Source organism: Vombatus ursinus, unplaced genomic scaffold (genome assembly GCF_900497805.2).
Source record: "Vombatus ursinus unplaced genomic scaffold, bare-nosed wombat genome assembly UNPS02014832.1, whole genome shotgun sequence".
NCBI lineage: Eukaryota > Metazoa > Chordata > Mammalia > Diprotodontia > Vombatidae > Vombatus > Vombatus ursinus.
The window spans coordinates 49,476,653-49,490,222 of record NW_020954610.1 but is presented as its reverse complement, the minus strand read 5'-3'; the positions used below and the strand labels follow the sequence as shown (position 1 = coordinate 49,490,222).

The following is a 13,570-nucleotide window of genomic DNA, read 5'->3' as shown; positions in this document are numbered from 1 at the left end:
CTTTATAGCTTACAGTCTCCTTCACTCCATGATGAAGCACTGGACGTTAGAAGATCATCTCCTGTGACAGCATATCTAAATTTTCCTTTCAAGATTCTGCACATTATTATGTGGAATTATGTCTATTATATCTATCCACATTTCTTACTACTCCTTAACATGAACCTTTTACTCTAGTTATACTCCTTTCACAAGCAAACAAGATTGATAATTTTTGCAAGCATCTTTGCCTTGCTCATGTTCATCTTTCCTGAAATGACCTCTTCTTTCTCCTCTTATTATGTTTCTCAACCTTTTTGGTCCCAAGATCCCTTTCCACTCTTATCAAGTGACCCCCCCCCTCCCACTCCCAGAGCTTTTGTTCATGTGTTACACCTATGATATTACTGTATTAGAAATGAGAATGTCTTAGTATTATTATGAAAATAGTTTCAACTTTACAAACCCTCTGAAAGGGTCTCAGGGATCCTCAGGGGTCCCTGAACCATACTTTGAGAATTCCTGCCTCACTGATTTCTTTCTCTTCTGAACTTTCAGTCTATACAATAAAACTTATCACTGAATTATTTACTATCTTGTATTATTTGCTATTGTTTCATATTAATAGTCTTGTCTCAATTGTAATTTCTTTGAAGAGGTTGTGTCTATTTTTATGCCTCTCCTATAACTGTGCTGAGCACATAGTAGGTATTCAAATAACTGTTGAATCATAAGCGGCTACTTCTACTTTCTACTAATTTCAGAGTCTTTTGTAGAATACAAAATTAGATGGGTCTGAGCTCTCAAATGTTGACTCTTCAAGTTATCAGAGTTACTTATGGGTCTTAGGTATAGCTCTAAGTTTCTAATAGCATAATTTCTCAGTTAAAGAATATATATACCCGGCAAAGAAAATATTGACAAAACCTTCCATACTTGAGTGGTGCAGGTAGAATAGTCTGGTAGTTGTAGTGTTGTTGCTGTTGGCTCAGGATCTGTAGCTGCAGGAAAAGCTGCTGTTGCTGTAGCAAACGGGCATAGTTGGAGTCCATCGGTGGCTCGTTCTTCTCACCTTTCTGATCAGGTGGGATATACTGATGGTACTTCAACTTCTTAACCCGTGGTTTAGGATCTTTACATTTCTTGCTTCGGTGCTTGTCATTTGGATTCTTAGGATGACTTTGCTATTTAGAGAAAGAAAGGAAACAGGAACAGTTTCATGGATGGCACTGTACTACTCTCTTACATGTCTAATTTGAAACCACTGAAATAAAGGAGCAGGACGTTTATTTGTGAGAAAAATGGGAATCAATCAGAAATTTTTTTTACTTTGTGCCTTTTTCTCTCAAGTTAAGAGTGACTGCAATCAGATAATCCTTTCCTTTTTCAACATCCATGTTTATAAGAGCACACCAATGCAATAAATTTCAGACAAAAAAGGCAGGTGAGTATAATGATTCATAAGCTACTTGAAGGTACTGTATCTAATTTGATAATTTAAATAATCCAAAAACCTTAGCAATAAGACTTTAGTAGAGATCAAATTGTTAATTAGTATGCCCCTAAAGAAACAAAACTGGAAAGCTTTCAGTTTAATTGCCATTTAAATTACATATCTAAAGTATAATATACACTATATTTTGTTTCTTGAAGAGTACTAACATCATATTTAAAACTACATTAAAAATTTACTTATTATTTTTTCTGATTACAAAGTATGTATATCCCCCCTATTTGAACAATAAAGAAAAAATAAGAGAAAATAATCCTTATAACAAATATGCATGGTCAAGCAAAAGAAATTTCTACATTGGTCATATTTAAAAATATATGCCTCATTCTGCATTTTAAATCCATCACCTTTCTGGTAGGAAGTGGTTACATACTCCATCTCAGGAATCTTGTTTTGTCATTGCATTGATTGAAGTTGCAAAGTCTTTCAAGGTCATAAAACTACATTTTAAAGAGATTTTCTTTCTTGTAAGAATTTTTCTAAAGATTTTTATACAAGTCTAGTAATTACTTTGGTGTATGGTCTTTAAAAATGTAAAACTAAATTAAACACAACTATGAAATAACAGACATGAAGATTAATTTCCTACTTAATAGAACATGTTACTTAATATTTACCTGTAAGATTGTAACCCTTCCATTGAACTGACTTCATATTTATATTATTTTAAAAGATAGATCATGGAATCATTATTGTGGTGTTAGCTCTAAAGATACAAACATTTGTTCAGTATTTTGTGGGAAGTCCTGATTCTTTATTAAATGAATGCAATTCAAATTCCTAAATACAGCTGCAGGCAATTTGTATAAAGCAAAATTTCATGAAACTAATGATAGATTCTGTGAGATTATGTAAGATAGCACACATCCTAGGAACACACATGGTTTTATGCCTCACATCTATTTAGTGACTCATTACATTGTTTATCTTCCTTTTACATAATTCTTCAGGAAAATGACATCTGTCTTTTAAGGTAACAAAGGCAAAAACATGTTAGATGTTAATTGTAGCTTGTTAATTTGCATGCTGGAGAAAACATAAAGAATGGCTATATGTAGGAATTATCTTTCAAAGAATGGTCATCAGTGTGCCACAAGCTGACTATTTATATCTCTTTTCATCACTTAAACCTATTTACCATGTCTGCTGTCAAAAATATAAGACTTATTCCTAGGAAACAGAATATTTCCATCTTCATTATGGTAACTGCCACCTGATTGTAAATCACACATTCTGAATTATATTTATTCAATTAATACCTACAGATTGTGTATCATTATTTCTATTCAAATATCTCATGTACAGCAAATCATCTGCTAAACTGCTTTCTTCACTTTGCATCACTGTGGAACTGGAGTTTTATTTTCTCCCTCTAAAGTAGCTATCAAAACCAAACTGTGTGGTGTGTATTTAAAAAAAAATGTTAGGGAAGAAATTATATGTTAGAAATCTACTAGCCAGCAATAATGTTATGAATTAATAAAGGCAAAGCACCCTACTGAAATAACTCTTGTACCTCCCCTTTTCCCCACAGAACTTTGTTTTATTTAAAAATCATTGATTTGATTTAGATTAAGATAAATTATACTGGGTAAGAAAAAAAATACATTCTAGTAATGACAATTGACATTTCAATAGCGATAATTTGTTTTACAATGTATTTTACATATGTTATCTCACTGAGGTAGGTATTATTTTAAAACAAATTTTTATTGATAATTTTTTGTTTGTTACATCACCAAAATTTATCACCGGATCTTTCCTATTCCCTGACTCCAAGACAGCTATCTTATATAACAAATGCTGATTTCAGCAAAAGTTATCAATACACTGAAAAAGTCTGAACATGTGTGTAGCATGTTCACTTGTGGAACTCCAACCTTTGCAAAGGAGTGTGAAAGGGACGTCTTCTCAAATCTCTTTTTCGTTGCCATGCTCTATAGTTTCACATCATTCACTTTCGGTTGTTTCATAGTTGTTCCTTCCAGTTACATTGTTGTAGTCATTGTGTCTATTCTTTTGTTTACTCTGCATCAGATCATATAAATCTTTCCAAGCTTCTCTGTAGCCATCATCATTTCTTACGGCACAGCAATATTCCATTACATTCATGAACCACATTATTTAGCTATTCAGTCAATGACATCTACTTTGTCTACATCTATTTTGAATTCTATTTAAAAAAAAGCTGCTATAAATATTTTGGTGTATAAGGGGTATTGTCCTCGTAGGGGTATAAATTTAGTAGAATTTCTAGGTCACGGGGTATGGATATTTTAGTCACTTCATTCGTTTGACTCCAAACTGCTTTCCAAAATGCTTGTATTGATTCACAGCTTGATCAACAATGTACCAGTGGGCTTATCTTCTCATAACATTATCTTCGCAAATTTGCATTGTGTGAGGTGAAACTTTGAAGTGTTTTGTTTTGCATTTATTATTGGTGATATAGAGCATTCTTTCATATGTTCATGTTTGGAATTTTTTATGTACCTTGAATACCAAATTTTATACAAAAAACTTGAAACAAAAATTTTTTTTCTCAACTGATTGGCTTTCCTTTCTATCCTAGGTGAATTAATTTTGCTTGTACGGAAGCTTTTCAGTTTCATATAATCAAAATTAACTATTTTATATTTTGTAACTGCCTCTACCCCTTATTTAAGAATATATCTACCCATGACTATGGGAAGTACAATAATTTGTTTCTCTTCTAGTTTTTAATGGTATTATTTTAAATATTAAGGTTATATATCCACTTAGAATATGTTATAGAATACAGCGTAAAGTGTTGATCTAAGTAATTTCTATCAGATTACTTTATGGTTTTTACAACAGTTACTATTAAATAGGGATTTTTTTCTCTAAGTAATTTGTTTTCCAGTTTACCAAATACTGAGTTAATGAGTAACATTGTTTCTGATTCTCCCTGTCTAGTCTGTTCCATTGATCTACTTCTTTCTCTCTCTCTTTTTTTTTTGGCTAGGCAATGGGGTTAAGTGACTTGCCCAGGGTCACACAGCTAGTGGGTGTTATGTGTCTGAGGCCAAATTTGAACTCAGGTCCTCCTGACTCCAGGGCTATCCACTGCGCCACCTAGCTGTCCCTTTCTCTCTCTTTTTAAAAACTAATTTCAGATGGTTTTGATGACTGTTGTTTTGTAATATACAATGGAATATTTCCCTTTCTGTCCCAATATCACTACCTCCCTTGATATTCTAATTATTTTGATTTTCCAAATAAATTTCACTACCTTATTAAGTTCGGTAAAGTACCCTTTTATAGTCTGATTAGCATGGCACTAAAACTGTAAAATAATTTTAGTAACATTGTCATTTTTTATTATATTGTCATGGCGCAGCTACAATCATTTGAATACTCAGTCCAGCTACTGTTATTTATTTCTTTAAGGAGAACTTTTTGTGACTGTATGCTTTAGTAGACTGACCCCAAATATTTTAAGCACTATATAGTTATTTGGAAAGGAATTTCTCTTTCTATTATTGCCTCTTGGATTTTTTTTAATTATATAGAAATGCTATTGATTTTTAAGAGTTTATCTTGTAGCCTGCAATTATTGAGAAAGCTTCTAATGTATCCCCTCATTATATATGCTTACTTTTGGTTTTAAATACTTACTCTGATAATTTAAAAAAGGTCCCTCTGTGTCTATACTTTGTAGGGTTTTTTTTTTCTTCTTTTTTTGATGAGCAATCAGGGTTAAGTGACTTGCCCAGGGTAACACAGTTAGTAAGTGTCAAGTGTCTGAGGCCATATTTGAACTCAGGTCCTCCTGACTCCAAGACCAGAGCTCTATCCACTGTGCCACCTAGCTGCCCCACGTTTTTTTTTAAAAGCATAAATGAATGTTTTACAATGTCAGAGGGTTTTTAAAGGCAAATATTATTATCCACATTTTACAGATAAGAAAACTGATTCTCCAAGAAGTTAAATGACTTGCTTAAGGTCACACAACTATTAACTGTCAGAGGCAGGATCCAAACACAGATTTTCTGGCTCCAAGTCCCACACTCCTCTATTACCAAAACTTACTCTTCTATGATGCTGACAGCTAGCATTTATATAGTGACTACTGCTATATGCTTTATAAATATTATCTCATTTTATCCTCACAACAACCCTGTGGGGTAGGTGCTATTATTATCCTCATTTTACGGTTGAGGAAACTGAGGTTAAATGACTTGTCTGAGGTATAACAGTCATATGTATTTTCAAATCAATAGTCTATTTTTTCCCATTAGAGCTGAACTAATTATGTTCATACACTAAATGTACACCGCCCCCAACTTTCCTTTTCTGTTGAACATACCATCATCTTTCCCACTTACCCCGATTTCTAACCTTAGCATCACCTTTGCCTTTTCCTTCTCCCTCACCTTAATTCTACTTTCACAGTATCTATCATAACCATCTTCTCGTTGGATGAGGGCCTCAATTGGACCCTCATTGCCTCTTGCATGGACTACTGAAATAGTCTGCTGGATTTCCCTAATCCTAGCTAATTCACCCTCTATACAGCTGCCAAGTTGACTTTCCTAAGGTGCAAGTCTGACTATGGCACTCACTAGCCCAAAATACTTCAGTTGTTCCCTTTTACTTTTAGGATGAAATACAAACTGCTTAGCCTGCCATTTTAAGGCTTTCCCTTAACCTTTACAGACTTATTTCATATTACTCACCTTCACATACTCTATATTCTAGCCAAATTAAACTACTCTATTTTATTCAAAGGTTAGCTCAAACTTAATTTTCTCCATAATTTCTTTCCTGAACCTCTGGGCTATCAATACTGTCTTCTCAAATGACTTTTTATTTCATTATTCGTGTATGTTCTATTCTCTTCAAGAGAATTTAAACTACTTGAGGACGGGGATGGTTTTTGTTCTTGTCTTTGTACCTCCAGAGTCTAGGACACTGCCTTGAATCAGATGACAGTACCCAGGGATTTGGGGGGCAAAAACCAGGATGGATGGTTAGGGTCTGGTCATCCGAACTGGTAACATCTATTAGTCCAGGCTGTGAGAGAAATCAAGCAACCCAGAAGGGATCTCAGTAGCTGTGGGAGGCGGGGTCCCACAGCTCAGTTGTGGCAGGTCTTTCCAGGGCCCGACTAGGCTAAAGAAAGCAGAAGGATATTTTGCTAATTTATGGATATTGATACTAGAATTTCTGTGCTGATTAGATGAGACAGTGTCTTTGCCAAATTCCATTGCTCTTTCTGCTGTTTTCCATAATTAAAATGTTCAATTGTCCAAGCATCTCAGCCATTATAACTTTTTTTAAAATTAAATTTTACTTTGTTTTCAAAGTTCAGCCTTCTTCCTCCCACTTCCCTCCCCTCTTCCAACTAAGAAAGCAAGAAAAAATAAAACCAGTGTTACAAACACGTACAGTCAAGCAAAATAAAATTTCTCCTTGGCCATGTCTTAAAAAAAATGTCTCAATCTGCACTCCATCACTTCTTTGTCAAGAGGTAGGCAGCATATATCATCATGAGTCTTCAGGAATTGTGGTTGGTCATTGTGTTTGTTCCCAAATTTTGTTTTAATCAGCCAAGATTCACCTTCTCACATTCCACACTCCCCGCCAACCTACAAGTTCTACACCCATCCCAAGAACATAAGAAAAACAAAACCCATTACACACATGTAGAATCAATCAAAATCAAATTTCTATATTGGATATGTCCTAAAAATATTTGTCTCATTCTGAATCCTTCACCTCTTTACCAAGAGTTGGGTAAGCATATTTCATCATTAGTCCTCTGGAATCCTAGTTTGTCATTATTCTAATAAAAATTCACAGGGCAGCTAGGTGATGCAGTAGATAAAGTTCTGGCCTTGGAGTCAGGAGGACCTGAGTTCAAATCCGGCCTAGTAAGTGTCACTTACTAGGTGTGACCCTGGGCAAGTCACCTAACCCCAATTGCCTCAAAAAAAAAAAAAAAATTTCGGCACAGGAGTGTTCTATCACATTTATATATTATAATTTGTTTATCCATTCCCCAATATATGGTTACCCCTCAGATTCCCATCTTTGCCACTTCAAAGAAATTTTTTGGTATAGTCTTATTTTGCTTAGGAGTAATCTTTCCCTTAATCTATCCTTCTAATCCCTCTAATTTCCCCACCCCTCCTTCTCCTCTTTCCCTGTTGAGTGAAATGTATTTTTGTACACAACTGTGTGTATTTGTCCCCCTTTTGACCAGTCCAGATGAGAGCAAGTTTCAAGCATCAGATGCTCCACCCCTTCACCTCCTACATGTTTGTACAGATGTCTACTTGTGCACCTTTGTTATGTGAGTGAATTTCCCCTTTCTTTTCCCTTTATTGCAACATATTCCTCTTCATTCTCTTTCCATTCTTTTCTTAAGATCATCAAGACATAACAGCTATTCCCAGGCCTTGTTTAACTGGACTCCCTCTATGAAAATTATAGGATCCCAGGGGGCACATGTCTTCTCCTCAAATTTGAATGTAAACAGTTTATCTTTATTTAGTTCTTTATCATTGTTCACTCAGGTTTACCTTTTTATATTTCTCTTTACTTCTGTGCTTGTATTTCAGAGTTTCTCTGAGGCTCTGGTTTTTATTAGACATGCTTAGAAGTTCTCTATTTCATGAAATACCCGGTAACATTATTTTATTAATTTTTGCTAAGTTATTCTTCCCTACAAGCTTATAACCTTAGCCTTTTGGAATATCATATTCCAAATTCTATGCTCCTTTTATAGTGGTGGCTACTAAATAATGTATGATCCCAATTGGAGCTTCTTGGTATTTGAATTTTTTCTTCCTGGCTGCTTACAATGTGATCTGACCTGGAAGTTCTGAATTTTGGCTGTGATGTTCATGGAGTTTTCATTTTGGGGTTTCTTTCAGGTGATTGGTAGACTCTATTTCAACTCTGCCTTCTGGTTATAAGAGTTCTAGGCAATTTCATTTTATTTTATTTTATTTTGCACTTTTTGGTGAGGCAGTCGGGGTTAAGTGACTTGCCCAGGGTCAAACAGCTAGTAAGTGTCAAGTGCCTGAGGCCACATTTGAATTCAGGTCCTCCTGACTCCAAGGCTGGAGTCCACTGCACCACCTAGCTGCCTGTCTGCAGTTACCTTTTAAGATTCCTTGAAATGTGATGTTTAGGTTTTTTGTTTGTTTGTTTGTTTGTTTTTGGTCATAGTGTTTAGACAGTTCAATTTTTTCTCCTCTTGGTTTTCTGCATTATTTTTTATTTTGCTATGAAATACCTTACATTGTCTTCTTTTCTTTTGAGCCTTTTGACTTAATATTTCTTGTTGCCTCACAGAGTCATTGGCTTCTATTTAGCTCATTTGAATTTTCAGGAAGTTTGGCTGTTTGGGCAAGGCTTTGTACCTCTTGCTTGACAAGGTATTAACTTCCTTTTCAATTCTTTCCCCTCTAATTCTCAATTCCATTGATAAAAAAATGTTTTATTCCTTTTTTATTAACTCATCTGTTTCAGGAATTCTAGTTTAGTTTGTGCCCAAGCTATGTTTTTCTCTCAGGCACTGCTTGTAGATGTTTGGGAGTAATTTTCTTCTTCTAGATTTGTATTTCAAGTATTTTTGCCATCATAAGAGCTCATTTGAGGGACAGCTCAGACTGGAGACCTGTAAGCTTTCAGTGTTCTCAAAGTGGTCTGATCCAGAGCAAAGTCTGATTGCTCCTCTCGTGATCTGAACTCTGCAAACTCCTGACCTGGTTTTGGGTCTGAGTAAGAGTAGAACGCTGTTGGACTTCATTCCTCCCAGCCAGCTGGAAAGCTGTTGGCAGAGAATGGTAGAATTGTAGGCTCTCCTTTGTTCTGGGATTCCTTCCCTGGTTATTCTTTGGCAGGTTAGGTTAGCCTTTAGAAATGAAACTTTGCACTGCTCCTGGGGTCTGAGCCACACCACTGCTGCTGGCTTCTAAATCACCACTTTTTCAGTATATCGTCTGTGGCCGCCTTATCCTGGAACATCACTGCCAGTGCAGGTCCCCTTCTCACTCCACCCTGCCTCTATGAGCAGCGACTGCATAGAGGGCACCAAAGCCGACAGTTAGCACCTGTCTGTCGCAGGATCCCTGGTGAGGGTCTGGGCTCTTCACGCTGGAATGCTCTGCATTCAGAGTACTCCTCTTCCAACCCTGTCTCTGGTGTCCACAGGCCTCCTTGTTTGTTTCCCTATCCTGAGCACAGCTGGACAAAGGACTCAATGACACTTTACTTGTATTTCTCCAACAGGACGTGGTCTGGTACATTTTCTACAACGGGGAGGATGAGGTGGGGAGGAATTCACTGAATTGCTTCCTATCACTTTATCATCTTGACTGCCTCTTCTCACCCATTTGAACTTTCTTTTAAGTTATACAAAATGGAAGTGCCATTAAAATCAGAACAAGACATTTGTATTAACCATGCAAGGTTTTTAAAATGGTGACCTCCTATCCCTATTTCAAAATTAGATTTCTCATTTGTTATTGTTTCCTAGATGCTTTGAGCTTTTCCTGTAACACATGTACCTTGACTTATCACAAAATAAATGTCCATGTGCCATGGAGAACAGAATACTCTGGCATTAACAAAATGTAATGTCGGGCAGGTAGGTGACGCAGTGGATAGAGCACCAGCCCTGAAGTCAGGAGGACCTGAGTTCAGATTTGGCCTCAGACTTATTAGCTGTGTGACCCTGGGCAAGTCACTTAACCCCTATTGCCTTAAAAAAAAATGTAATGGCAGTTATCAAAATGTAATATTAAAACCTATCTTTCATTTCTTCCCTCTCCAACTTCCATATATGTTGCACCTATATCGATGCTTATTCCTAAACCCAGGTTCTGACTGTCACTGCAATTTCGTTTCTCTTAATTTTTGTGCTGCTGGCAGATACTTTACCCTCAAACCAATCGTCTTTAATGTGAAGGTATTCTTTGCTTTCTTAGTCCTTTAAGTTCTTATCCACATAGTTTTCATTTTGCCATGCTTGTTCAAATGCTTATTTTCGCTATCTTTTTCCTATATTGATTAGAATCTGTATGTCCTATACAAGGGGAATTTCCTTTCAAGTATATGACAAAGGCATACCTGGTCAAGAATGCAGAATTGCAATCAAGCAAACTCTTTTCTAGGCTGCCTTTTAAGATCTTTCTAATCCCTTTACCAATTAAATAAGCTGTTTGTTATGTAAGACTACTGCTAAGGAGAGTAAATTGCTCTGCTTTTGGAGGAACATTAGTTCTCTTAATATACCAAAAGGGACTTTTAAAATTGAGGGATGCTCTTTAAGTGTACCTCATAGTCTCTCTTTAGGAATGTGAACTATTTGTCTTCATTGAGATTTCTGTAGGATGAATTATGCCATTGTCTGAAAACTCTGTGAACTCTAGAGGCAGTGTGGAATTTATTCTCAAGCACCCTCAAACACCCAGTGCATGACCTGATTATTATCCTTATTGTGTTTGTTCAGTCATTTCAGTCATGCCTGACTCTCTGTGACTCCATCTGAGGTTTTCTTGGCAAAGATACTGGAGTGGTTTGCCATTTCCTTTACCAGCTCATTTTACAGATGAGAAAACTGTTGCAAACAGGGTTAAATGACTTGCCCAGGATCACACAGCTAATAAGTGTCTGAGGCCAGATTTGACCTCAGGAAGATGAGTCTTCTTGATTCTAGGTCTGGTTCTTTATCTGCTACCTAGCTGCCCCATCAGTATTATATCAGTAGAGAAAGAAAGATAATTGTCTAAAACTACTAAATTAGTAGGCAATGATGGTACCTTATAATATCCAATGCAACTTTATTCATGAAGTCATCCTAGCTATGTAATAATAATGTTAGACCTTGACAAGAACAGCTTTATTTCAATTGTTAATAGTTTTGTTTAAAAAAGAATCTATTTAGAGGAAAAATGATAAAGTATTTATTATGTCAGTTAATCAGCTGAGCATTTCTGGGGATAACCATAAAAATACTGGACAAACATGTAAACTTCCCAAGTCTATTTTTTATTTTATTGATAGGAAATAGTGTTTATAATTTAAGACACTCTGGTCTTTCTGGAATCTCTTGGCTTACTCTAATCATACTATCTCCAGTATAGCTAGAAAGCCAGGATGGTATAGTAGAAAGGATAAAGGATAGTAGGTTTGGTTTCTAGTATCATTATTGTGAACTATGAAATGTGTAACCTCAAAGTAGTCACAACCTCTTCAAACCTGAGTTGTCTCATCTGGAAAATGAGGATAATAAAACATGTACTACCTATTTCACAGGTTGTTTTGAGGATCAAATAAGATCATATACATGAAAGTTTTACATGATACTTATTACAAAAATAGTATGGTAGAACTGATTCATTACTTTCCTTTTTTGTTGTTTTATTGATGCCTTTTGTTTTTATGTTATAGTATTTTCCAGATATACAGCACCCCTTCCCTCAGTAAGCCTCAACACATGGCAAAGAAAAATAATTAACCAATCCACACAGCACCAAGTCTGACAGCATGTAAAACATTCTGCATCCACAGCCCTCCACTATCTAATGAAAGGTGGGATGAGCATTTTCTTATGCCAAGATTGATCAGTCATAGCACTCAGTTTAATTGTTCTTAGCTTTTACATCACTTACACACCTATATTGTATCATACATACAGTCTTCCTGGGTCTGTTTTCAGTTTATACAAATCTTCTTACACTTCTCTGAATTCCTCATGCTCATTGTTTCTTAAAGCATAGAAATATTCCATAACAATATTATATTAATTTGCCAGAATTTATTCAGCTATTGCCTAATCAATGGGCACCAATTTTGTTTCTAGTTCTTTGCTACCACAAAAAATACTACTACATGTTAGTGTGTGTGTGTACATAAAACAAAGGTGTGTACATGCATGTATTTTTCTATGTAGGAATATATGCATGTGTATCTATATATCGGTATCTCTAGAGATACAGGTATCTATAGATATCGATATTACTATATCCACATACATGTACACACATGTCTTTGTTCTCCTTCAGGTATATTCCCGAGTAAATTCTTCTCTAGGTCAAAGGCTAGAACAATTTAATCATTTTTCTCACATAATGACAAACTGCTTTCCATCAGTAACTTATATGTATCTGTTTTCCTTCTGAACTTCCAACACTTATTCCATTTTCTGACATTTTTGCCAATTTGAGAGGCATGAAGTAAAACCTCAGAGTTGTTTTTACATTCTTTTATTATTAGTGATTTGGAACATGTTTTTATATGGCTTATAGTTCTTTTGAAAGCTATCCTTTTGGATAGTCTAAATAATATCAAATGATATTTTGGAAAATAACCTTTAACTGCTTATCTATTACAGAATGTTATTCTTGATCTTGAACTTTTTTAGACCAAATGTGGTTTCATTGGTATAGGAAACTCTCAGTGAGGAGTGTCTTATCTTTACTAATGCAGATTGGCACACACTGTGAATTAAAATCTTAGGGAGGTGCCTGTAGCATTGAGAAATTAAATGACTTGCTCAGGATCACAAAGCCATGTGTTTTGACCCAGCATGTGTTAGAGGTGGGACAAATTTAACCCGGGCAGTTTTTCTGACCCCATAACCAGCCTTCTTATACACATGCAGCCTATGTTGGTCTAGATTCACTACATAACTTGGATATCAGATTTTATGCAAAGATTTTTTTTCCCAATGAACAGTTTCTCATCTTGTTGCTTTGAAACATCCTGCATTAATTTCTGCCTCACCGGTTTTCATTTCTGCAGCACACAGAACTGTGGAAGTATTATTTAAATTGTGAAATAATTAGATATCAACTTTTTAAAAGCAACACTACTAACAAAAATAGAAACAAAATGGGCTGGAAAAAAACTGTAGCATCTGAGTGTAGTGGAATATTATTGTGTAGGAAATGATGAATATAAGGAATTCAGAGAAACATAGGAAGACTTGAATGAATGGGTGCAAAGTCAAGAAAGAAAAATCCATCAACCACCATCATTAAATGTCAGTTATGTGCCAGGCACTATGATATAAAACAAAAAAATGATAGTCCTTGTACT

At 35.5% G+C, this 13,570-nt stretch overlaps 1 protein-coding gene across 7 annotated transcripts in view; it reads right to left on the bottom strand.

The window, feature by feature from the left end:
• MRTFB (myocardin related transcription factor B) overlaps nt 1–13,570 on the bottom strand; it is a 253,599-nt gene that overhangs the window by 29,961 nt on the left and 210,068 nt on the right. For all 7 annotated transcript variants that reach the window (XM_027839253.1, XM_027839256.1, XM_027839252.1 and 4 more), the window contains one exon: nt 916–1,163. In XM_027839253.1, the coding sequence (XP_027695054.1) occupies nt 916–1,163 (248 nt within the window). The remainder of the gene's footprint in view (nt 1–915; nt 1,164–13,570) is intronic.